The 25,084-nt window shown below is 35.3% G+C and overlaps 3 protein-coding genes across 4 annotated transcripts; 1 reads left to right on the forward strand and 2 right to left on the reverse strand.

Annotated features, from left to right (window-relative positions):
- Positions 1–1,078: 1,078 nt before the first annotated feature.
- LOC131670433 (uncharacterized) lies at positions 1,079–2,704 on the reverse strand. The gene has a single exon (XM_058946030.1). The coding sequence runs from the start codon at positions 2,616–2,618 to the stop codon at positions 1,779–1,781; it is 840 nt and encodes a 279-aa protein (XP_058802013.1). The 5' UTR covers positions 2,619–2,704; the 3' UTR covers positions 1,079–1,778.
- A 3,595-nt stretch (positions 2,705–6,299) lies between these two features.
- On the reverse strand, positions 6,300–16,020 carry LOC131670446 (CKLF-like MARVEL transmembrane domain-containing protein 4). 2 transcript variants are annotated; one of them, XM_058946051.1, is made up of 5 exons: positions 15,756–16,020; positions 12,197–12,327; positions 11,519–11,692; positions 11,146–11,244; positions 6,300–10,802 (listed from the first exon to the last, which is right to left on the reverse strand). In XM_058946051.1, exons 2-5 carry the CDS (start codon positions 12,323–12,325, stop codon positions 10,662–10,664), a joined length of 543 nt encoding a protein of 180 aa, XP_058802034.1. In that variant the 5' UTR covers positions 12,326–12,327; positions 15,756–16,020; the 3' UTR covers positions 6,300–10,661. The 2 variants fall into 2 exon arrangements, with proteins under 2 accessions (XP_058802034.1, XP_058802033.1); XM_058946050.1 differs by having other exon boundaries at positions 12,197–12,330; positions 15,756–16,018.
- Positions 16,021–18,206: 2,186 nt separating this feature from the next.
- On the forward strand, positions 18,207–22,024 carry LOC131670432 (uncharacterized). The gene is made up of 5 exons (XM_058946029.1): positions 18,207–18,338; positions 18,629–18,934; positions 19,008–19,280; positions 20,990–21,413; positions 21,473–22,024. Exons 2-4 carry the CDS (start codon positions 18,831–18,833, stop codon positions 21,396–21,398), a joined length of 786 nt encoding a protein of 261 aa, XP_058802012.1. The 5' UTR covers positions 18,207–18,338; positions 18,629–18,830; the 3' UTR covers positions 21,399–21,413; positions 21,473–22,024.
- The last annotated feature ends 3,060 nt before the right edge of the window (positions 22,025–25,084 follow it).

A 25,084-nucleotide genomic window follows, 5' to 3' on the forward strand; every position in this document is an offset into this window, starting at 1 on the left:
TATCTATCGCAAAAATAAAAAAATAACTAATAATACCTCACGAGTTAGGAGTTACTAATACTTCTAAATGTTTGTACCTAAACATTTCGAATTTATTAATACCGTTTAGCATAATTTGAATCCTACAACGAAATTTCACGCAAAGGAGTAAATTGAAGTTACAATATTTATCTTCAAACTATTCAATATCGAATCTCATTTGTGTACGATCAAAAGTAAAATCAATGCCGATAGATGGGTTTTACAAGATTATACTTGTATTAAAAAAAATATCTATTTATGTACAACTCATAACGATTTTCGGTCATAAAAAAGTCAATGTTGAATGAAGCATCTAAAAATTTTCTTTTTGAAAAAAATAGATTATACGCGCGAATAGTAGCAGCATTAACGTATATTCATTGAATTCCTATTCTAATAATCCATTCTTTTCTTGTACGACACAAAAAAAGATAGATTAAATTTTTATTCATTACATATAAAAGATACTTATGTATATTAATAGCTTGGCTATAAAAATCCATTGGCAATTGTAACAATTCTAATAGGACTCGTATTTGACAATTATTGGCAAACCTACATGAATGAACCGCATCTTTCTCCTTTATAATCGATTCTACGATAGAGCGTGGTGTTTTTATCGAGGAAAAAAAAGCGAACTTGGAGCAAAGCAGGAATTTTTTTATCAAACGATATTTTATCAAAAGTTTTAATCTCCGAAAGTACATTTGTTCCGTCTGCATAACTCATGAATGTTTGCATGAGCCTGTCAATGTAGTCCTCGGTAATGATTAATTCAGAAAATAGAAAATGTGTCATCTTAAAAAAATTGTCCGATAATTTACCTGTTGCATAACTTGGATTACTGATGAATAACAAAAACTCTTTCAAATTTAGCGGCTGCAGTTGTGCATTATTGTCGGCGCGGTTGCCTATTTCAGGCGTTCGAGAGTGGGAAATGATTGGCAAGCAGGACAAACACAATTATGAATCAACGTTTTTCAATTAAAAAACTTTGTTTTATTCGGCTACTTATACATTTAACGCTGTTATTTACATTGTGATTCATTCATAATAATCCTCGCTCACAGGAAACTTTGCTTTCTCGCTACACAGACGTAAAAATCGTTGGCGCACAATTTGCTTAAAATTTAATAAATAAATAAATAGTGTTTTTTTGTTCTTTGTAAAGGTAAGATATAAATGAAGAGACAGAAAAAGAAGAAGTCTAATGTTAATTAATACATGGCAAGAATCGGTAGTTCGCTACCAGACGACGAGCGAAGTAGTTTAAAATTAAATGAACGCAGTGACAGTAAAATAGATGAAGAAAATGAGAGTGAGAGAGATAGAGAAGGATTAAGCGTGCTTGTTCAAAGTGTAATATTGGCGGGGCCAAACACTGTCTTTTAACAGATCTGGACCAATGACGCGCGTAACCCATTGACGCTCGACTATGGCACGGTTACTTGCTTTTGTTTGGGTGTTTCTTGTCTGCCGTTTTGTTCGCTTATCACATAACTCGCTTGCATCGGCAAGCGCGGTTTCGTTAAGTACAGAGTGCCATGCGCCTCGTATAATCGACGATCAACCAGCAAGGGAGATCACAGTGTCCGACGCGCCACTGCTGGCGACGAGTTAATTAAGTTGAATGCAATCAGTCACAACCACTTTATATTTACAAAATAAGAATACTGTCATAGAGTCGCTGATGAAGGAGAAGTTGCCGACGACAATGATGAATGGAAGGGAGCGAGACGATGTACCAGGACGAGCGGCTAGTCGTCGAGCGGCAACTTGGGATTGTAAGGCTTGAGAGTGCCGTAGATTTGCAGAGCACAGACACAACCCGAGTAAACTTTGATGGTATCGTTCTTGTTTCCAGGATAGGTCACTTCGACGTTGCGATAAGTCTGTACGCAGCAGTAGCTGCCGCGTTCCCGGCAGCGATTGCCCACGTAGTTGCATTTGACGTGCTCGAGCAGGCGGGGGACGCGGCCGCCGGGATCGGGAATCGGTATGATGGTGTAGTTGCAGAGCGAGCTGTTCTGCGCCTCGCGAACTTCCAGCTCGAACACGTGGATGTCGTGGTCGTAGAGCTCCGGGCGGCGGCTGCTCTCGAAGGCCCTCCAGTCCTCCTCGGTCCAGTTGCGCCGGCGCTGGTGGCGCTTGTCGCGCGGCAAATCCAGTCCGTCCTCGTACTCCAGGTACACGGCTGCGTCGAGGTCCGCCAGCGTCGGCTTTCGGTGGTGGCGCGCGTGATGACGACGATGGCGCTTCCTCGGGTGCAGCGCGCGGTGCCTCGGCGCTCTGCGCGCTTGCGCCTGCTCGTCGCGCTCCGACTCGCCGTCCAACTCCGCGCGAGTTGGCGCGCGTCGCGTGTCTGCCTCTTCGTTGTCCTCCGTCGACTCCTCGTTTTCGCTCGTCTCGGATTGGCGATACCGCCCGTGGCGAGCGTCCTCGTCGGCTGCCGGATCGTCGAACGCTCGCGGCGACTCGTCCATCGACGGCTCGGCAGTTCGGTGCCTTCTCAGATTTCTCAAATCGTGCCATCTGGCCTCGGCGAGCACGCAGTGTAGCAGCGCCAGGCAAACGATCGCCGCGCCTCTCCGGAGCATCCCGCCGGGTGCAGTCGTCGCCGAGAACAAAACACGGGCACGCGCACACGCGAGTTGTTGATAAGCGCGCTGTTCTGTCTCTCGATCTCGTCGGAGTGATGAACGCTCAGCGAATGGCGTTTCCCTCCACGCACAGGTGTAGCTTTATAGTCTGTTGCGAGCGAGCGCGCGCAACAAAACCAAAAATACGCGTGTACACGGGGAGTGCGAGAGAAAGAGCGCGCGCGCGAGAGAGAGAGAGAGACAGAGAGGGAGAGAGACGGACGCGCCGGGCGCCTACTCTCCACGATCGAAGTGAGTGTCGAGTGGACGACTGAGCTTTCCGCACAAGCCCCCAAAGGTTTTTTATCCTGCGACGATCAACCCGACGTAATTCCCTCTCTCTCTCTCTCTGGCGCCGTTTAGGAAATCGCATGCATGTGTTTCTCCGATGAAACGCGATTTGACGTCACACTCAGAGTGTATCGTCACTTTTTTCCTCCTTCGGCTCATATGCTGCACGATAGCAGCTTTGTATGCAACCGAGCGGGGAAGTCGTAGACACTGACCCGCGCAATGGCTATCTTGTACCTACGCGCAGTTTCTCTCTCTCTCTCTCTCTCTCGTTCTCTCTCTTTAGTATATTCAACGAGACAGGAAAATAGACAAGTCTATGTGCTTCGACGGACAGATATGCCAAACGTATACATTAAACCGATCTCACTCTATTTTTATCACACTAAGCGTCTGCTCGTCTTAGTTTCAGCTTAATTCTTCTCATTGTCAGCCATAGTTTATTGCATATCCCCTGTACTGTGATACACGCGCGAGCGAGCGATGACATTACGTTCGGGATTATGACGCGCAAAGAATCCCAAGACAGGAAGCGACTGAGGAAAATGGAAGTTGAGGGTTCGCTTCTATTTTTTTCTTCTCTGTGCTGTGAATACGACTACCGTTGAGATCATAGCGGCACACGAGCGATCTCAAAAGTCAGATGTCTATATGTTACTTTTATGAATTACGACGAGTGCAAGCTCGTTGAACTGCCATGTCGAGAAAAATAGTTAGAAAACATATTTTTTGTTATTTTAGGTACGATTCAGTGATTATAGTGCGATTTGTCTTATCTTCCTCTTAAGGATGAGTGGAGGTCGAGATCTCGACGCGAGTGTTGCGATCTCAGCGAAGCTTGCGAGTTCATCTTTGATAAGATGTGCTATCAAAAGTCTCTACAATAAACTTATTGTGATAAAGCGCTATTATTAATTGTGTTGTCACGTTGCTCAAGCTTATTTTAAGTATGCAATCAAACAATTAAAGTTGCAAAGCTGTCTAACTTTATCTAACAATCGTAGCTTTAGTTCTATTCGATTACAAGGCAACTAACAATTTGTCAATTCTTGAACACTCCTTCGATTGTTAACCGATAATTTTCGATCACTTCATCAGAATTAACTAGAGATTCTATATATTTGAAAATATTAAATTGGTATGATAGAAGTATTCAAAAAATTGAAAAATAATAACGCAAAAAATATTTTATCTAAAATTAATCTTGAGATGATTTTAGTAATACCATTTTAAGACTTGTAAATATTTATTAAAATAAAAAAAGTTGATGAATGAATTAGAAAAGTCAAATTGAACATGCAGATTGATTAAAAAGTAATTCTTGACATTGTTATTGTATTGAGCTGAGTATGAAAATTTTGCGCTTCGTTCTAGCTACTAATTACAATTTATAATAGTGAAAAATCAAGTTTCCACTGAAAAAAATGCCCATCGCTAATGATTTTGATAAATGAAGTGGAAGTATGTACTTTACCAATCTCACTAAGCATTCACTTGTGAAGATAGAGAGCCTTAATTTTTGACCACATTTTTTTATGAATACTGTTGGAATTTTTTATTTATTAATTGGAAGATAAATGGTTTTATCCGTAAAGTAAAATTGTATTTGCATGCTGCGGTTATTCCTATAACTCATAACATTAATTTTATTCTATGAATATTGGAGGCTTTAGTATCTTAATAACACGCATTTTCTTAATTTTCATCACAATTGGACGCATTTTTTTTTTAACAAAAATTTATTAAAGTAGACTAGACCAGATGAATGTTGTTGATATGAATTCAACTGCAAGTTTTTCATATTTTCTTTCCCATAAGAACGATTATAAAATGATTTTTCAACCCTTATTTAGAAACTAATGGATTTTCATTGTCAGTGGAATCATTTCGTTTAAAAAGTATTGTATTCGATTAAAAGTAGAAAAAAAGTAATCATTGAAAATAAGAATAAAAACATTGAAAGCTATTTTTACCGAAAATGTTAGCGTAGAACGTGATACCCGTTAAGAAAGAAGCGAGACTTATTGAGCGCATACAATCTTTAATCAAGCATCTATGAATCTTATGCATTTAAAAATATGTAGTTGTCATAGTTACATGTACTTTAACTTGACGTGTATATGTAAATTTATCTAAAGCCTTCTGACTCAAGTTTAGCTGGTCTTATTAAAAAGCTTGTAGTCTTTCTTCGTTTATCAAGGACTTTTTCTTATCTTATTTATAATTTAGTGTTACTATCAATTATTAGACATTTACTTTATACAACAATTTTCTGAAGATTATGTAACTTTTGACTGAATCGATTGCTCTACTCTATTAACAAAAGTTTTATTTCCAAAGAAAGCTTGTTTCAAGAAAAGCTAATTGAAAGATTTATTATTATATTTATTATAGTGAAACCACCTCGATATTTCTATGATGCATTTTTTTAAATTCGATTTCGCTTTGATTTCGTAGGATTTAGAATATGATTTAACATCAAAAGAGCAAATTTGTCTGTGGCAGAATATCTATGATAACTTTAGACCAAATTAATGATTGTTCAAATAGACAGTTATTTACATCTAAACTAAACTGGTTAGAAAACTTGTCAGTAGATAGGTGGTGCTGTCCAATGTAAAAACAAAAGATTATTAATCACTTGGCACCTGTACATTACTAGACATCTCGACTAGACATCTAAACTGTACTCTAAAAAATTATATGGGTGTATTTCATCACATGAATGTACACATAATTTACATTTAATATAAATGAGATTTTTATTAGTAACAGAATATTTCTTTTTAATGTACAATTTATGAAACTGATAATATAATACATAAAAAACGACTTACTTATTTTGACTGGATTTGTTACCATTAATTTTACTTTCGGTTTCTTTTTTAAGTTTGAACGAAAACGCGAGTTTTATATGCAACATTTTTCATTACTTACTAATCAAACAGAAGCAGCCCTTTTAGGAAAACAATCTCGGAAGTCAACAAAATTTTACCTATAATTTTTTTACATCAACTTATCACCATCGATAAGTTTAATATTAATTAATTGACGATAAGATATAGTTAAAATGAATCTGTTATTTGTGTATATACTGTCGATTCTTTATTAAAATGGATGAGTTACTAACCTGTAGTACTCCACGAGCATTATTCTTTATATGCTTCTTTTCTAGAAAGTTTTTTCTTTTGAGTTAATTTTGAAATTTCTTATTACAAAAGATCAACTTATATGTAGAAAGCTCTTGTACTCATACCAATTAAGCTTCAACCTGAACATAGTAGATGGGGATTAAGAAAAATGGGAAAATACAAGTTCAATTAACATTAAGTATAATATGTACTTTATTGAAATAGGTGACTGATACACTAATACATATTGTCAGCTTCTAACGCGATTATTTAAAATAATGTATACTCACTAGCTTACGATCCTTAAACGAAAAAAATTTTGTTACACTATCGTCCAAATTATACAGTATACTTTCTTTGTAACACAGTAGGTATTTAATCTTTCTAAAGACAGATTTCAAATTTTTATTTGTTCTTCTTCTCTGTAATTGTTCCACATTGGATTATAATTTTTATTGCAACGTTTTAAATGGTTAAATTTATCTTAAATTTCAATTAAAGAAGGCACAAACTTAACATCACCATTATATTTAGTATGATTTTGTTAAATAAATAATAAAACTGTGCTTAAATCAACTGAAATATTAATGAAGAGATAAAACAATTACTTGAAAAATTCAATTAAAGAAACTTTTGTCTCCGTCGACATGTTATGGCAGACAGGGAAAGTTCGATAGAAATCCAGTCACATGTGCTTGATCGTATCGCGATCATACATAATATTTCATCAACACTATGACATTCTTGCTTGATTAATCTGAACTTTCTGATTGCAAATAAAAATTGAAGCCATTTTTATAATATTTCTAAATACATACGTATATACCTTAACATACATCCCCCATCAGCGTAAATACCATGTTTATATCGTAAAAATTCATCAACTAACTGAATTACTTTTATACTCTCTAATAATTTACAACATTTACGTAACATATTGCTTTATATTTTATTTACTTTATTGTTGCTTTGGTCCTTATGTTTGTAATCGTGTCAGTGTCTTGTATGATAAGCGTAATATCATAATTTATATATTTAGTAAATTCCACACATAAATGATGAATTAAATGAAAATATATACGTTCTTACAGTTCCACTCACTTCGTACGTCGAATTATTTACCATTGATATATAATCGAAAAAAGTTCAATTTATAATTTTTATATAAAATATTGCATTATTTGCTGTATTTCGAAGTATTGAAATATCATATGAAAAATAAATCTGAACTGTACGTAATTGAACGTATCTGAACTGTATTAATAACAATATTCATAAGTTCGTCGTTATTGTCGTTGCATTTTCTGAGAGTATATATATTAAATAACGGTCACAATTAAATCTATTTCTTAGCTCATCTCATAATTAAATATTGAGAATTATAAATAAAGATGTCCGATCAATACATTGTTCTTGTTTCAGTTAAAAATTATGAAATGCATACATTTCGAAAAATAAATATAATATCAAGCATGACATTTTAATAGTCTAGCATGCAATTAAATGCATTATTACTTTGTACGTTGTGATGTATTTCTTCACTAATTTCATTATTTAAAGTCACATAGTTTGAACAGTAGTGATGTAGTTGAACATCAATTTATACTTTCATTATTTATTACATAGTTGATATGAGTAATATTTTCATAAATTGTATAAAAATGTTTGAGTCGAAGAGAGGAATAATAGACAACGGAAATGTGAAAATAATAGTTCAAAAATACTAAAGGACAAGGGGGTTCTATGACGTATATTAAATGAAAGCAACATTTATATTGAAAAATAAAATTGAATAATAAATGTAATTAATTATATTTTTCAATTCCAGCGCATTTACCATAACATTTAAAATATACAAATTAATTAGTCATATACGTATTTAAGTGTGAGTTAAAGTTCAATTATATAAGCGTAGACAATATATGACAATAAATATTATTATCTTCTAGTTATTATTAACTTCCAGTCTTTTGGGAGTATACATTAATAAAAAATAAATTGATTTCATGTGCTTTTATGTTGTAGAAAGTAGTCTTTTTTTATCAAGTTTATTTTATCATATTACAATACATTTTATCAATGCTACTTTTAAATTAATTAATGTAGAAGTAATTGCAAAGCAGCAACGACCAGATCGTTTGCGTAATTTAAATCAAACATCTATGCTACGAAGATTCAAGTATAAAACTAGATTATTTTTGCATCATCGTATGGTACTCAAAAACTGTTTTTAAAATTTACTTTACAATTTTTTCAATTCCATCTATACTTTAAAATATATAATTCATCTTATATCGAATATAAAATTCGACGTACGAAGATTTTACTTAAATTATCTAAAAGAATATGAGTTCTAAAGCTGCTAAATATTTTTCCAAAATCATTAAATTAAAGTATTCTTTATGAAGCACATGAAAGTTTGATGTCAGAATTCAGTATCATTTCCGTTTATCATTATAAATAAACAGTATGTACATTATTAGAAGAATTATTAAAAAAATAAACAATATTAATACGTTATAGCGTTACATTATGTACATAAGTATGAATAATTATACGGCATAAATCTATTTATAAACAATTTAAAAATGAATGTGCTATTATACTTAAAAAAATAATAATTTTATGTCTTTATAATTTAACCTATAATATAATTTATAGATCCTTCAAATCAAAATCAATTATCAGTCTATTTAATTAATAAAATTATTCTGTGCAAAACTATTTTTCTCAATTTTTTGTAAGTCATTTTACTCGTTGCTGTAATCTTTATAATTATCGTTATAAACAAAATAAATTAAAACTTGAATCGAAAGTGTCAGCGCAAAATTGAAACTGTGTTCATTTCTTTTTTTGCACGGTACATACATGAAAAATGATCAAGCGAATACTTAGAAAAAATTAATTTACATCGAATACTTAGTCGTTAAGTTCAATTCAATAAAGTTGATATTTCATTAATGTCATTAAGTAGTGTGCTAAACAAAAAATTATGGTGCTAATTATTATGTGCACATGCAATCATAATTCAAACATTGACATTTCATTCCTACATTATTTGTTTTAGTCACGTGAATGATTAAATCAAATATGATTAACCTTCGATAAGGTTACATAAATTAATTTTTTTACGGACAGGTTACGACGTATCGTTTTTGTTTTATCTAGTTACGTTTTAAATAAGTATAAAACAAAAATTGTTAACAGGATAAGCATTGTCAATTCAGAACGGATAATTTTTATTAAAGCGATGTGAGATAACCACATGATAAATACTTGGTCAAAATTTACGATTTTAGCAACTAATTTGTGTTTTAATATTCATGATAATATTTATTTATTTATTTATTTGTAATCTTCTTTGATATCGACAAATAAACGTAGTAATTGTTACAATAACTATAAATTTTATAGCTATGGTTTCAATAGCTACAATTTTGCGAATTCCAAGGAATAAAAACAACAGGTTTTATAAATGTTCCAAATACAGACGATTTCAATGTAGAATATTAAAAAAATTTTATTATAAATTTAAATATTTCAAGTCTCATACTGAGTCTGATATTTTCATTTAAATACTTACAAAAATAGTATACACCATTCGATTTGATGTTCGCATCGCGTAAAGTTATAAAATACGAATAATATCTTTCCAATTACAAATAACTTTCCATAATTAGTATAGTGACAGATCTTTTCTCCGCGATGTATTTGATATACAACAATATGCATAACAAACTTCTAAACGTAAGCAGGGTACTAGAAAAAAATTACGTTCTGATTCTTTGTGCGATTGCACAGAAGAAATAAGAGCGTAGATATACATTTACAGACGAACAGTTTTCTAATATCAATAAAATTAATACAACTCTTAAAAACAGTCTGGCAGTATCGTGCATAATATTAAAAAATTTGACAATGCAAGAGAATAATGTTAAATGTAAAAAGGAATAAATTTACGACAATAAAAGTAATTTTTTTCAACGGCTAGGTATGCTCTTTAGAGTAAAGTTAGTAAGATATGTAGACAAACATTTATATCATAGAATAGTTACTATAACGTTCAGTTCAGCGTAAAAATCGAGTAATATGTCCAAGTATTCATTTAGCAATTCGCATTAATGTATTATTTGAGAGACAACCAACAGTGTAACAGACATTCCGACTGTATATATTAGTATTGTCGATCTGATAACGTGAAAGTTCACCTTGAAACGAAATCAGAGTAAGATATATAGGCACTAATTATAACAGCTAAGCATTATACACACGAATTACAATTGGCGTGCAGATAAAAGTCTTTCAACTGTCAACTATACATTCAGAAAAATTTTCAAAGAAATTTTTATATTTATAATCTAGATCCTTAAGAGAACGATATTTCAAGAAAATTTCTTTATTATACGTCCCGTTTCGCGAAAAAAAGAACAACATTTACCAAAAGCTATACTGCAGATCGATATTTGATGTATATATAAGTCCGTGCAAAGATATTTGAGATAAATACTTTTTCGAGCGATGAACGTTGACAACAATGGAACAAATGCGACGTAGAACTTGTATATGGTGGTTTGCGAATTCAGTAACCAGCTGGACTTCCAACTGTTGAAACGGGCTTAGAAGAAGGTCGCTGGCCCTGGGGACAGTCACCGCTCTTCCAGGCTTTGAACTTGACCCATGCGTCGAAGCCATATACGCACATAGCGAGGAAACCGAATAACTGAAGGCACATAAAGGGGAATGCATCTTGTTATAGATTTCTATTTGATTGATCGATTTTGAGCTGACAGGTTAGAAGTTTTTAATTTAATTTGGTTGGAGAGAGAATTTGAGAAAGGATTTGTCATGTTTGGATAAAGACAAATGTATAAGGAATTTAACATTTAATTGTATGCATTGATTTTTCTGAAAGATCTTAATTTTTTTTTAAATCCGTTAGAAGCTTAATAGACATTTCAAGTGAAAAAATTAGAAAATTATCTAGACTACTCAATAATTTATATCAATTTCGATGAACGGTGTTTTTTAGTCAAGTTAGTTTAATAAAAAATAATAATACTTACGGCGGCTACACCTAATGATTCGCTCGTGCTTGCAAGGGCTGCGACGAGTGAAGCAGCCAATAGGTAACAAGCAGTAATGATAGCGCAGTAAATGAATTCCTAAAAAGAGCATATCTTTTTTAAGTATTTGATCGTTAAGCTGCAAATAAAATTCTGCGCAAGCCCGACCCTTTTTTTCTACAGGAACGCATTTTATTTTTGACGTTTTTCAACTACAGTGTTTCAAGACTTTGTAGCTATAAGCCTGTACTTTGATCATATAGTCTCATTGAATTTAACAAACACAAGCGTACTTTCTTATGATAACGAAACAAAAATCCTTGCCAAAGAAGGTTGATTTGTCATTCTCATGAACTAACAAAGGATTACTTACGATTTTCAGCCAAGGGATCTTCTGAAACTTCTCGACAACGTGAAATTGATAACAGGCAAGTAGGATACTAGTTGCCCAAAATGCAGCCATCGACACAGAACTATACCATCCACAACGGCTGTGACTGTTAATGTGAGATATCTGTATGCAGATGAAGCCCAGGATATTCAGTAGCTGTCGAGCACAAAAGCAGATTGTACGTTAGATATTGAGCCACGTTAATCACGATCCTCAAGGGAACCGTGACTGCTTCGCTCAACTGCGTTAAGTGCGAAACGACTAATTCCAACTTTGAAAACTTTGCTTTTAATTGACGAGTAGCCATGGAATTAACGACAACTTGCCGTTTATAAAATAAAATCGAGCATTCTATTTAAGTAGTTTTCGCGAGTATAATTTTAATTCTGATAAAGTTTAATTGCAGCGCAAGTATTTTTCATTACATAAAAATAAAAATCGCGGCTCTTACTTCGAAATATCTTTCGCGAGATTGTTCACGAAAGATTTGGATCTTTCATGAAGATATCCGCGCGGCAGATGAAAATAAATTAGGCAAACGAGGTCGGCCGTGCGCAAGTTTAATCCTCGGCCAATTGCATCGTCATCGGTTGCGAAGACAAAGACATATTATCGCGGCACGCGCGTTTGATTATCATGCCTTCAGTTGAGCATACTAACCATCTGACCAACTTTGAGCATGCCAGGAAGGGTTCGTACGTAGTACGGGTCAAAGTGTATTAACACGGGGCCTGATGTCTGACCACCCGCCGTCGTTGCTGTGTTCACTTGACCTGGGAATGCCTGCATCTCTGCTGCGGTCATTTAATTCAGAATAATATTTAAATTAAGTGTTGCCTTTAACGGTTAATGAAGATTAATAAGTCCCGGGCACTGGAAAGAACCATTTCAATATATTTTCTATTGACGTACAATTTCGCTTATCCGGACAATCTGTACCTGCCTCGTTCAGTCGAGTGCTGATTGATTAAATGATTATATCACGATAACGATTCAATTATTTAACAAAAGATGCCGACAAGATTCCAGAATGGTCGGGGAAGTCCAAGTAAACAATTGAAAGGAATCAAACTATTGACCGAAAAGTCCTTTTGATCGTACCGCAAAGCCGGCGAAGATATCTCTCTCCCGAACATTTGGCAAATCCCTTTTCCACTTGGTAAATTATATGGTATTTTAGCGCGACTCGCTGATTTACATTGAAAAAATAAACGGACGTCGCAGAATCTCGGCAAAGATAGCGCAACAAACTTGTCGCAAAGGTCTCCAACTTTGCTTCGGCGAGGCTAAATCTTTGGGGGATTTTTTTTTTACGATGGCTCTCTTTTCATAAGATGCCTTTAACACGAGACTTTCAAGAGTTCTGAAAAGCTTTCATGGGAAATTATTTTACTTTATGATAATACTGAAGTTTACATCTATACGCTCGAGTTATTGTATTAAATTTATTCTCTAACGAACAATCCAAAAAAAATTGTACTTGAGAATGAAAAAATGATGTAACCATTAAAATAAAAAAAAAAAATATTGAAAAACGAGATAGACGATTGAATTTTTTGTTGATTAGTAGTGAGTTTGAATCACTTTTCACGTGAATAGTGAAATCGTAACCTAATCATTTGGACACTCGAGAATACGATTCACAAATTTGTGATTTCCATATTATCAATATACTATAACAAAATAGCCAGTTATCAAATTGAGTCGATAGCGAAAATCTGGATACAAAAGGTTCTTTCGCGAAAGGAGGCAACCATAAATTCGAAAAGCTGACGACAAATTAAAAAATTGTCTTTAAGATATACATGTACACACGTGTATGTACATGTGTATGTGTGCACACGTATATACTACATGCGTACACACACTCGAAAAAACGTACATTACCGAGAGCTTTAAATATGTACAGTGGCGAACGTCATTGTGCTTTTCTTTCTCAGTCGTGGGCTTTAGCCTCATCCCCAAGCGAATAACGGAATGAAAGAGATCTCTCGAGACGCCAGGCTCGCGGGAGTGTCGTCATACTCGAGTGCACTTTATCACTGTTCTAATGGCTTTTGCGTACGACGGTAAACCTCACTGGATCATTCTAATCTTCTTATAAACGAACTTTTCACAATTTCATCGTAAACGAACCATTAAAAAGAAAGTAGTTTTTATATCGGTTTTACGGCGACCCTTTCGGATAGATGTTTTGCAGTTTATCAACAAATATTCAATTCCTAGATTTTATTAGCTTATTTTAACTGACCGATCGTAAAGGTTGACGATCGACTCATATTAACTTTTCTTTTATTATATCGATTGTACTCACGCTCATCAATTGCAACACGTCAACTCACACAATTGAATACTTGTTGATCACGGTGAACGAATAGCTTTCTACAATATTTCGAAGTAATGTTTAAATTATTATGTTTTCACGGCTTAAAAGATTTCAATTGTAAGATCCTGAAAATTAAGATTTTTGTGACAATTGCAAGTGTTTCACGCTAATAGAGAGCCACGGTGACCCAGCGGATAAGGGTTCAGGCTTCTGTGCAAAGGTTCATGCGATCGAGCGTATGAAAATGTTCAGAAATGTGAAATTATGTTTGTTACCGCGATCCCGATGGTTCGGATTCCAAAAGGGGTAGGGGAGGTAAGTTTACATGCAAATGACTGTAGGGAACCAAGACTAACGCGTACAAGTACCTAGTGTACCTCTGCAGCGTTCCACGCGATGGAAGTTAGATTGTGTCGGTCATTCTGTCGAAAATAGAATTGCGACTGCGGCACATCGACGATAAGATCACGTCGATAAGCGTTATCGCAATTGCTGAAGAGGCCCGCCATCTCGAAAATTCGCTCTCTCGCGCTGCCTTATATCAAAACTTCCTTCTTCCGTTTGACCGAGATGACGCGCGTTATAAAATGCAAACTTACGGACTGGAATTTCAAGTACCAACCGACTGATGACACTTAAAGCGACATTACTGAAAACTTTCATCGTTCGCAGTCAGACTGGACTGTGAGTCCGTTAGTTTGCGTCTAGTCTCAATCGACAAAAATGACTTTTCGACAAACTTCACATTCTAATTGACGAGTTATCGATGTAAAATACAAGTCCCACATTGCTTCGACTTTTCGTTAATTATTCACTTCAGCCTGTATCGACCGACCATGCTCTGTGTCAAAAAATTTCATTGAGCAGGGTAATTACTTTCATATTTTCAATGCGTCAAAAAGAAAAAGAATGAGTCATGATATTTTTTATGTTTTGTGTGTGAGTAATGTAAACTACAAACTTGACAATCGACGATCGGTATAAATACTGTGCGAAGCGTGAATTGCTGATTGAACTATACAAGAAGTGTCGTCCAATTGATGAATGTAATATGCAATTTTTTTATGTAGGCGACACTACATTAGGTGTCCAACCTAGTCACAATGCTATTTATAGTATTTTACGTAAAGTCATCAAATTCATTTGCATTACTTATTAAACGTTTCCCGTGTATCATTCAATTGCGACAAATTATTTCGATCTCCAAATAGCACACTTAAAAGTCAATGCTCTTTCCGTGCTCCAAAATAAAACGTACCAATAAAAAGTCCGAACGAAGAAGCATTTGAAAAAAATTCATACGTAAACCGACCGACGCACACAGACGAGTCTGCATGGTAATCAAAGCCTCTAGGTACCACCCACAGTACGCCTACTTGCAATCGCGTAATAGCGGCTAACGAACGAAAGAAAAAAATCGACATGTGTATAGAAAGCCAAGACGTCCTTGGCGCTACTTCGCCAGGGTCCCTTGCTCGCATCGATCCAGGGGTCTCTCTCTCTCTCTCTCTCTCTCTCTCTCTCTCTCTCTCTCTCTCTCTCTCTCTCTCTCTCTCTCTCTCTCTCTCTTGCTCTCCCCATCGTACGTACGTACTGTGGACCATCTTGCGTTTTACCGTTTTAACGTATTTGGACAATTTCTTTTCTTATTCCATTCGCGAAGGGTGCGACCGCGATATGTATGAGCTAAAAGGTGTTCTGGAGTAACCGACGTAGATACGCGCCGAACGACGGTGTATAACAAACTGTTCAAAACAACAACTCGCGCGACGATGAAAATAGAAACCGCCAAGAGAGAGGGAATTGTTGTACCGTGAGGTAACCGTACTTGAATGGCGCAAAGCAGAAAGATATGCGCGTACATATACTGTTTTTTGGAAGGGGCTCTCTCACCTGTTGTGCTTTGATACACGTCTCGATGTGCACAGGTGTGTGCGTCCGTTTCGGCTTTGAAAAAGAAACGAATTTGGCGTTATTCCTTCACTGCTCACCGACTATTCTGCCGCGTCGCCGAAATGTGTACTATTTCTCTCTCGGTGCGCGAGAAAACCTGGCGCTAAATACGTCTACTCTCTACACCTATGGGTGTGTGCGAGAGATGCGCGTCTCGGCGGTGGTTACTTGCTTGTTGCGTTTCTCTCTTTCTTTCTCTCTCGCGTGTCGCTTCCGCGTTCTCTGAACCAGCGCTCGTGCCGATCGAGCGCAATACAGACCCCGACTGTTTTTGGTAGCGGCATCTGTCGATCAAAAGCTATAATAAGATTTGAGTTTTTGGCGGGAAAACTATCGCCTGATGCGTACTTACTAACGGTAAGATAGTGCCGATGCGAAAGATTCGCAATAAATAACGGTGTAAAATTCATTTCATTCAAACCTTTCAAAGGCTTGCGCTACCTTTAAATCTCAAGGAATAAAGGCAATCAGTTTTAGTACTGTATGTATAGATTGCTGAAAGTACAATGACTTGATCTCATGGTCAAAGAAACGGAGCTGCCAGCTGAATGATTAATCGGTTTTTATATCAAGTACGTCTCCTCCCTCTTACTGATAAATGTATATATGTGCGGTAGATCTGTAATGTTTTACAAAATATTACAGAATTTTAGTTGTAAAATCTGTTGTAAAATAAGAGTAAATTTTCAATCAACAATAACTATCACATAAGCAAATTTTTCGGTTGACAGTTGTTTATCGTTAATGAGGTGTTGCAGGCCTTTGTTACGTGGGAAAAAATTTCTGCGCGCAGACGTTAGCTGCAAATGGGCGGATACGTTGGTAAATAGGCTGTGCAATATGACTCGCAGAAAAATGGTAAACTCTGCCTCTCCTTTTCCCCTATACTCTCTGGCCATCGATTGTCTCTTCTGGACAAAAAACGATCGACTGCTTTTCTTTGTCGATCTTCAAAACTGAACACAGTATTTCATTTGTCGTAATAGTGACATCGTTAGCAGATGAATGAAAATGAAACGTAAAATTATATAACATAATATGAAATTTACTTTTTCAAGTGATTTATTCGAAGCTTTTAAATTTCGATTGAAAGTATAAAGTACAAGCAAAGTGTTAGAAATCAGTATTGCTTATAAATGCTGCACTATTTCACAATCGAAACCACATAATAAAAATCAATAGCGTAAAAATATAGACAAAGGTAAAACTGAATTCGAAGCCGTTCGTTCAACTTGGCACATTATATTGACGGGAAATATTTTTTCCTTGCACCTTCACTCTTATAAGTAAAGTTTTTGCTATAGCATTACGTGCACTTTGTTACAACGTGCCGGCTATAGATAATAACAGGGAAGCTAAGTCGAGGTGAATAAAAATGTCGAAAACTTGGCAATTATGAATCTAAAAATTATGTACTAAGAATGTAAATATCAATAAAATTAAGAAAATCAGACTGTTTTCAAATCTTAACGAAAAATTAAAAAGAGACGATGTTAATATTAAATGAACTCGCATCCCGATCTATGATTACGCAATTGGCTGAAGCACTTTTTTCTACGGTAACGTATCATGGAAACAAAGTAGTGTTTTGCATAATATATGAAGCATCGGCAAGGGTAGAACTGGCAAAGCAGATCGTTATATCCTTTCGTAACGCACAGTATTGACGTTATTTTCGTAACTTAACGATGTCATTCTAAGGCTAACCAAACGATCAAAAGTTTTCGATAATTCTCAAGGCATTTGACACTTAAATGTTTTCAATTATTGATGATATTTAGTAATAGTGAACGTACGAAACAAAGAATAGAATTCGAAAAATGTCAATCGAACGACGGCTAATTCAAGAAATACGGTATCAGTATACATAGGAAGATTTACGAGGAAAATTATTTTTTTTAGATAAGTTACAAGTACTATTCTAACAATTACTTTCTGTTTGCTGCTTTTACTTATTTTGGTACAATGTGTAAAATGAATTTAATGCATCAATTCATAATTTGGAACGTATTCACGGACGATGAAAGTGTGACTGTGGTCTTCAGAATGAGCTGCTTTCTTTCAAAAGAAATTAATTTTTATAATCACACGCTACTTAAAGCCAATCATTGATCGACAGTTTGAATTTATTACACCATATTCATGATGCTAATGTTGACGGTCTGAAAAATGAAAGATATGTATAAGAAAAAATCGAGTGCCTGGATAAAAATCATTTACCGTGTATCTTATGTTGTATTGAGATATTGTTTTATATATGTATAATCATTTGTATGTAGAATATACTAAAGAGCTCAAAAGCATTGGTATGGGATGTAGATACGGACGTGGATGAGATGATTTGGCTCAATCGTTACTTACTCACTACAATGGGCTTATGGACTCTCGAACCAAATGCCAGCTATTCCACTAGGATGTTTGCTGTGTTCCGTATTATAATAGTAATCATGATTTTCTTGTGTTGCATCATATCTCTGTTTACTGTAATCTATCTTTATTGGGGTAACTTAGCTGTATTGACGGGTAAGTGCACGCAATGGTATTTACTGAACGCAAAAAAGAGGCGATCGAAACGTGATTTAAACTTATAAGTTTTATGAAATAAAGTACATGGAAATTAGAAAAAAGAAATCGTGAATAATATGCTGCCTTCAATTATTCATATTAAGCATAGATAGCATTCCGCAGATGTTTCGATCGCACATGGGCAGTTTTCAATTCGTTTTTTTATAATAAAATCCGAAGTTTGTGAGAATTGCCCATTGTCATTATATCATAATTTTTTTTGGTCACATTCGAATGGCAAATTTTAGAGAATGGACTGTTCTCTCTGGGCTATTCGGGGGCTGTGATGAAAATTTCTTACTTGGCAATTAATCAAAGTAACTTCAACATTGCTACAAGTTTATACGCAAGTTCTGGAATACAGCTAAGAATCAGGAGGAGCGCAATGAAATTGTTAAACTTGCTAATTACGCGAGATTCTACACCGAGTTGTTTTCCTACGTGGCCATCATGTCCGCGATTTACTTCATAACCACCGCCAGTGTAGTAACTTTGTACAGCCGTGCGACTACCAACGGTTCCGATTATGATCGCAGAGTACCGTTTGGACACTGGTAAGCCGTAGATTCATCGTACACTCCAATTACTTGTTTCCATAATAAACTGTGATTTATTTCTCTGTCGTAGGCATGAACATAGCTTACAGATATTGCCAGGTTGTGAGCTCACTTTCACATTACAAGCGCTGTCGTTGGTGTTTGTCGGTTCCGCCTTTGGAGGACCGGATCTCACCGTAATTTTCATTTTCATGCACATAGCTAGCCAGCTCAGGCTAGTCAGTTACAGGCTAACCATGATGAGTAAAAAGCTTTACACTGACAATGAGCCTACGAGCATATTTATACGTGAGTGGGCGAAGGATATGAGAGCATGCACAGCGCATCACGCTACAGTGCTCAGGTACACTAACTTTTATAATTGCTCGTTGATAACCTTTCACAATATTTCTGATTTCTTTGAAAACCAAATACTTGTGATCTCGTGTACTGTTAAACACTATATGTCTTATGATCATAGGAATCAAAAGTTAAAATGAGTTCTTTTGTTGCAAAATTTTGATGCCAAATCACAGACGCAAACTTAATAGGTATAAATCGTTCGAATAATATCAAGTCGAATGTCTTCGGTTCACCGCGTAGAGCTCTTTTACCTTAATTGAACGCCCTAATCGTGGAAAGTACCGTTTCCACACGCAAGTCCTGATGTTCCAATGTCTCGGAAACAGAACCAGCCTTTATCCCAAGACAGCAAAGGGACAGCTACTGCGAACAGATCGCCAATGACTCGGCTACGGATACAGATACGTAAACGGAAAACTAGCACTACTGATCGCTAAGCACAGGTGGCTTTTAAGAAATATTCTGCACGCTCGGACTCTCGTACTCAACTGGACTTTGCGAGCGCATCCTTTTTTTTGAGAAAAACGTGAGAAAAGCGGAGAAACTCCCCTCGCTTTTCAGGCCCTTGAGGATGGGGTCCCGTCAGGGGTTAAAGGAATGGGAACGATGTGGCGCAGAAATTTTTATCCAGACCTACTAAAACCTGGCCTTTTCTCTGAGTTTCCCATAGCACATGGTAACTCGACAGTGAGTGGGACCGACGCGAATATCTTGTTGCAAAATTTTGATGACAAACAATTTTTATTTCACGCAATAGGAATTTTCTTGTTTCGGGAGGAATGCGATCTTCTTACTACAATATAAATTCCTCTTGCGGTAAGAGGACTTGCTTTCTGAGTAAACTTGAAATATTTTTGTAAAGCTTAAAATTATCTTAGCCTCTAAATCAATTATGTTGTTATAAACCCCCGAACATCATACGCAAAGTTAGTATAACACAATAATAAAAGACTTAACAATATTAAATATACCTCTAATGACATGATTGAACGCCGACTAACTAAACAATAATTCAATAAATAATATTCGTGGTAAAACTTCTATCTTCTGTTAGAATTCAATTAGTGACGATCGACCGAATGTTTAGATTGACGTCACGACAATTTTATTAAAAATGAAAGAGAGATACTATTCTTCAAGCGGGTTGGTCCTCAACACATGCGATTGAAGAACCCACGTATTGAAAAATTAAACTCTTTTTTAAAAACCTAGTTAAAAGAAAACCTTTTCTTAGTGACTTAATCCTTTACTCATAGTCAAATGGTCCATTTCTTGAGTTAATGGTCCAAATAGAGTTTCTCTTGATTGTTGAAATTATCTTTAATTTTTCTGTTTCTTAAGCAAGCTCATTCCTATAGCTTACTAGGATAAAGACCCAGTGTCTTAGTATTAAAATAATTTCAATATTATTTTCATCATCATCAACAATATTCATGATAATAAAAATATTGAGAAATTTTGTTTTCATCAACATAAAAAAGGAGGAAATTCTGTAAACGATCTGAATCTTTATGTATATTTTCTGAATAGGTGAGCCAATATGCCTCGGGATGGTCTCATTATTTTATAGTACATGTTTTAGAGTTGGCCCTATTTTATTTATATTTAAGAGCGCATTTTTTTTTTTGCATACTAAGTCGTTACTTTCATACTATTGAGTAAAGAGTAAAAAAACGAAATCAATAAATTTTGTCAAAATCGATAACGCAGCGTGTTCCAGTTCGTGGAGTCTTTGTTGGGGCCAATCAACTTCATTCAATTTCTGGTGGCAGCAGTGGAAATTTGCTTCGTCGGCTGGGTGATCATAGAAACCGACGACGATCCGGCTAATCGGATACAGTTTTTAGTACTACTCGTTGCAGTGATTATGCAGCTGCTAATTGGCTGTTGGTCCGGTGAGGTGATTATCCGCGAAAGTACGGAAGTTGCTAGCGTGGTAGCGCTCGACGTTCCTTGGTATGTATTACCTGCTTCTATACAGCGAGATTTCCAGATGATCATGTTCAGATCGCAAAAGCATTGCGAAGTCTTGGCCATCGACCTTCAAACTATGTCTCTGAAGAAAATGTCGAACGTCTGCCGAAATAAAGATGCACATTCATTTTCTCTATTTCAGTAACATTGAAAATCTAAGGTAATTCTTCAATGTTCTGTGTAATTTTGATTCATTTTGAAACTTTTCTTTTTATTTAGTATTTTTCAGTAGTGGAAAAGTTGAAACATGAATATTTTAAGATGACTTGAACTTCATTCAAATTCGCAAAATAAAAGCAAGTCATTAGTAAAAGTTTCAAACAGAAATGTTCAACATTATTTTGTAGTAGAAAGCTCCAAAAGTAGACACTTTGAGTAAGCCTATAAGTACCACATTTGGATGAAAACGAGAATAAATGATGAGATGTGACTAAACAACGACACGTACATTGTAATGTTCTACTTTATATTTATTGCATTTACAGTATAATCAAATTATATGTACACAGATTAGATATCTGGGAGCGCCTCATTATTGATTATAGAGATGTGGGTTGTCTAATATTAACGCCTAGTTACAATCATATGATTGGAAGTCTATTCGACCAGGCATAATTCTCCTAGCAGCTTTCTCTATCTTTCGTGAAACGTTCCTTCTAACCGTTTTCTCAGTCAATCGATCGATAAAGACGAGGCTATCTTGCACTTTATGAGTAAACACATTCGACATTTTAATACGTATTTTGAAGTTAATTTTTAAATTAATAAGTAGATTTCAAAAACACTTATAAGTTGTCTTTTTTATCGATTTTTGGTTATTTATAAGTATAAAGGTCGTGATATAGTATTTCCGTAATAATAAGTTATTTTAGTCATATTTTATGTGTATAATTGTTCTTGCAATCATTCGAACTCTGATAGTTGTTCATAATAATTGATGGAATATTTATGTTTTTGATAAGTCCCATTAAGAATGAAAGGTGTGTGCGCGCGCGCGCGTGTGTGTGTGTATATATGAATGTAGCTTAATAGTATATTACGGTATGTGTGATTTAAGTAGCTCACTATAACTCAGCGTGATTTTAACAAACTACTTATGTCACAAGTATCGTATAACATTTCATAGCACTGTGGATTTGAAATCCATACTATTATTTCATATATCTGTGATTCTAGATAGTTTTGTTTTGAACAGTAAGATTATTGGGTTATTAGTGCTCTACTCTCTAAGTATAGTGCCAAAACGAACTACGTAAGTCATGGATAGGCGTTACTTAAGTGCTGATTTAAGCCACACAATGCTATAAAATATTATTAAAGTATGTTGAATAATTAGAACATAATAATAGATTTTGATAATGCTGTCATTGGACGTGGCTTTGACATTGACAAAATACTTTTTCACCGTGATATTAGCAAGCTACTCAAGTCACAACCATGTTTTTCCTTCGGTTCCTTTTCGGCTTATGGCCTTTGGAACTTAATGCCAGCTTGATTACTGGGGTGTTCGCTGTATTACAACATTCATTGCTATTTTTTTGCATTCTTTTGCATTTGTTTGAAAATCAAATGTGTTAACGGGTAATTCGGCGTTATCTATATTTTAGAACGTAAATCTACAAGCGAAGAATTCGGTTTAAATATGCAAATGTCTCGCGCTCATACCAGACTTTGAATTAAGATGCACGACTTCTATTCAGCGACTAACGTCACAATATAATTGGAAATACTTACCACGCAATAACATACAAAGTAAACAACAAATATTAGGAGCAGAATTTGCAAAATCGTGGTACTAGCAATATACCACATACTGATCCGGTTATTGACAATTTAGTCAGCTTAACTAACTAGTGCACGTTTGGCAGCCCGCCAAATAGTGGTTGATGACTATAGTGACTCCGATTACCGCTACATCTCAATTTACTCTTACGTTTATGAATCGTTGTTGATACTAAATGAAGCAAAGAGTCAAATGAAAAACTAACATTAACAATTAAAAAGACTACGAATCGAACGTGAAGCTGAGTATGGACCTCGAAAAGAGATCGAAGCTGTAGTTCAATATTGCAGCACCGAGAAGCAAAACCTCGTCGAAGTAATTAAGTATAAGTGTACTGACGACGGTAGTTTTAATAAGATGGCAACTTTGGCTATTTCGTTGTGTGATAAAGCAAAGTATATATCGAATAGCTTTAAAAATACGGAGACTTCATTCGAAAAGTTGGAGGCGCGTTTTGGCGAACATTTAGAATCAAACGGTTACTTTTTATTTCAAAATAGGGCTTACAAACCCAGTAAAAATCTTTCAATGATAGAGCAGCTGGTGTAGAAAAGTTAACATATTTAGCGTAGCATGAATGTTTGTTAGAGGCACACAAAGTAATATAGCTTGTTCTCAATTTATCATTGGAATTCATAATACGAATATTAGGGAAATTCTTCAATAGGAAGGTATAACCTCGCTCGAGATTAAGGTTGCTCTTACACGAGCTTTCAACGTAGCCTTGTCGGAAAACTCGTATCACACGATCCTGTATGGGATGCCGTATAAGAACCAACATGAGATTCAAAAATTTGAACTGCAGAAATTCCACATAAGATTGTATATATAATTCCGTAGAAGATTATTTTAGTTAACAATTTTTTAAATAACAAATATTATTTTCAATAATAGTTTCATTAGTATAGTTATCAGCTTACAGTGAAATGGGAAGATAGGCCACCAAAAATAGTACTTGTCCCACACGCGTAAGAGCAACACCTTTGTACGTGCATTGCCTCATTGTCAATAGCAGTAGCGCATCATTCACGTCATTAACCATCTATAATATTCGTAGGAACACCTCAGTGAAAGGACGACTTCACCAGTTTCTAATTTTTTGGGGGTGAATTCGAATTTTCAGAGGGGTATAGAGTTTAGGGTATTGCAGAGAAAAGGCAGACTAGCCTTTGATTGTGTACCTTCTATTATTGGCAAGTCTTAACTCCTCCCTCTGGCTATCTGCCACGCATGTATTTGCAAATGGGTGTACGGTAAAGTTTCTGGGGGTTGCCGTTCTTCTCCGACCCTCTTTCGAATATGGCCTTCCTTCTATCAGCCTCAGATAGAGGCTCATAGGGTGTACCGGCCAGAATGTAACCACCTAAATCAGTAAGAATTATATTTGGCTCAAAGTAAAATCTTACAAACGTAGACTACCATCAGCTACCTTAAAATATCCTAAAGCCCTTTCATATATTTTGTAAATCCCATTAAAATCTTAGGAATTGACATGAATAGGTTATCATAATAATATCAAGAGTATATGATGACCATAAACGTCTGTGACTTAAAACTCATAAGTTATAAAATAGTGTCAAAAAGTAACTGTGGTGCAAGATTGTCTATTGTAATTTTCCAGTATATTTACAAAAAAATTACATATATCACAAAATCATATGTTTTTAGGTTTATGTTTCAATTACATAGAAATTGTGACGACGGATCATATTTTTCAAGTTAATTTTTTTTCAAGTTTGCTTCGTAAAATTAAAATTAAAAATAGAATGAGAACCTTTGCCTGTTTGAGAAAAGAACAAGGTTGAATGTGGCGGCCAAAATTTTCTTTGAGTTTCTAGCCGATAATACATCTCAAGCAAAGTTTCTATTAAAAAGAGATTGGTACTGGTTTAGACCTATGTTCCTTTAACTTGCGCACATTTCTGATCTTGTTTTTTCTCTCCTGTATACATTACGGAAAACCTGTAGCCTTCGCACATATGGTTGGAAAGCGTCAATAAACCGATAAAGTGAGAAGACCATAGAACTACAATCTCCTTCTTGTTTTT

Source organism: Phymastichus coffea, unplaced genomic scaffold, assembly GCF_024137745.1.
Source record: "Phymastichus coffea isolate CEN01 unplaced genomic scaffold, Cenicafe_Pcof_1.1 PCOF00110, whole genome shotgun sequence".
NCBI lineage: Eukaryota > Metazoa > Arthropoda > Insecta > Hymenoptera > Eulophidae > Phymastichus > Phymastichus coffea.

What these genes read in the sequence shown, in the direction of transcription:
- LOC131670446 (XM_058946051.1), bottom strand. Translation starts at nt 12,325, where the DNA reads ATGCAGGCATTCCCAGGTCAAGTGAACACAGCAACGACGGCGGGTGGT. An exon ending in TGCTCAAAGTTGGTCAGATG is followed by an intron (nt 11,693 to 12,196) that starts GTTAGTATGCTC and finishes TGTGCTCGACAG; the next exon opens with CTACTGAATATCCTGGGCTT. An exon ending in AGATCCCTTGGCTGAAAATC is followed by an intron (nt 11,245 to 11,518) that starts GTAAGTAATCCT and finishes TGCTCTTTTTAG; the next exon opens with GAATTCATTTACTGCGCTAT.
- LOC131670432 (XM_058946029.1), top strand. Translation starts at nt 18,831, where the DNA reads ATGTCCGCGATTTACTTCATAACCACCGCCAGTGTAGTAACTTTGTAC. An exon ending in AGAGTACCGTTTGGACACTG is followed by an intron (nt 18,935 to 19,007) that starts GTAAGCCGTAGA and finishes TCTCTGTCGTAG; the next exon opens with GCATGAACATAGCTTACAGA. An exon ending in CATCACGCTACAGTGCTCAG is followed by an intron (nt 19,281 to 20,989) that starts GTACACTAACTT and finishes TCGATAACGCAG; the next exon opens with CGTGTTCCAGTTCGTGGAGT.
- LOC131670433 (XM_058946030.1), bottom strand. Translation starts at nt 2,618, where the DNA reads ATGCTCCGGAGAGGCGCGGCGATCGTTTGCCTGGCGCTGCTACACTGC.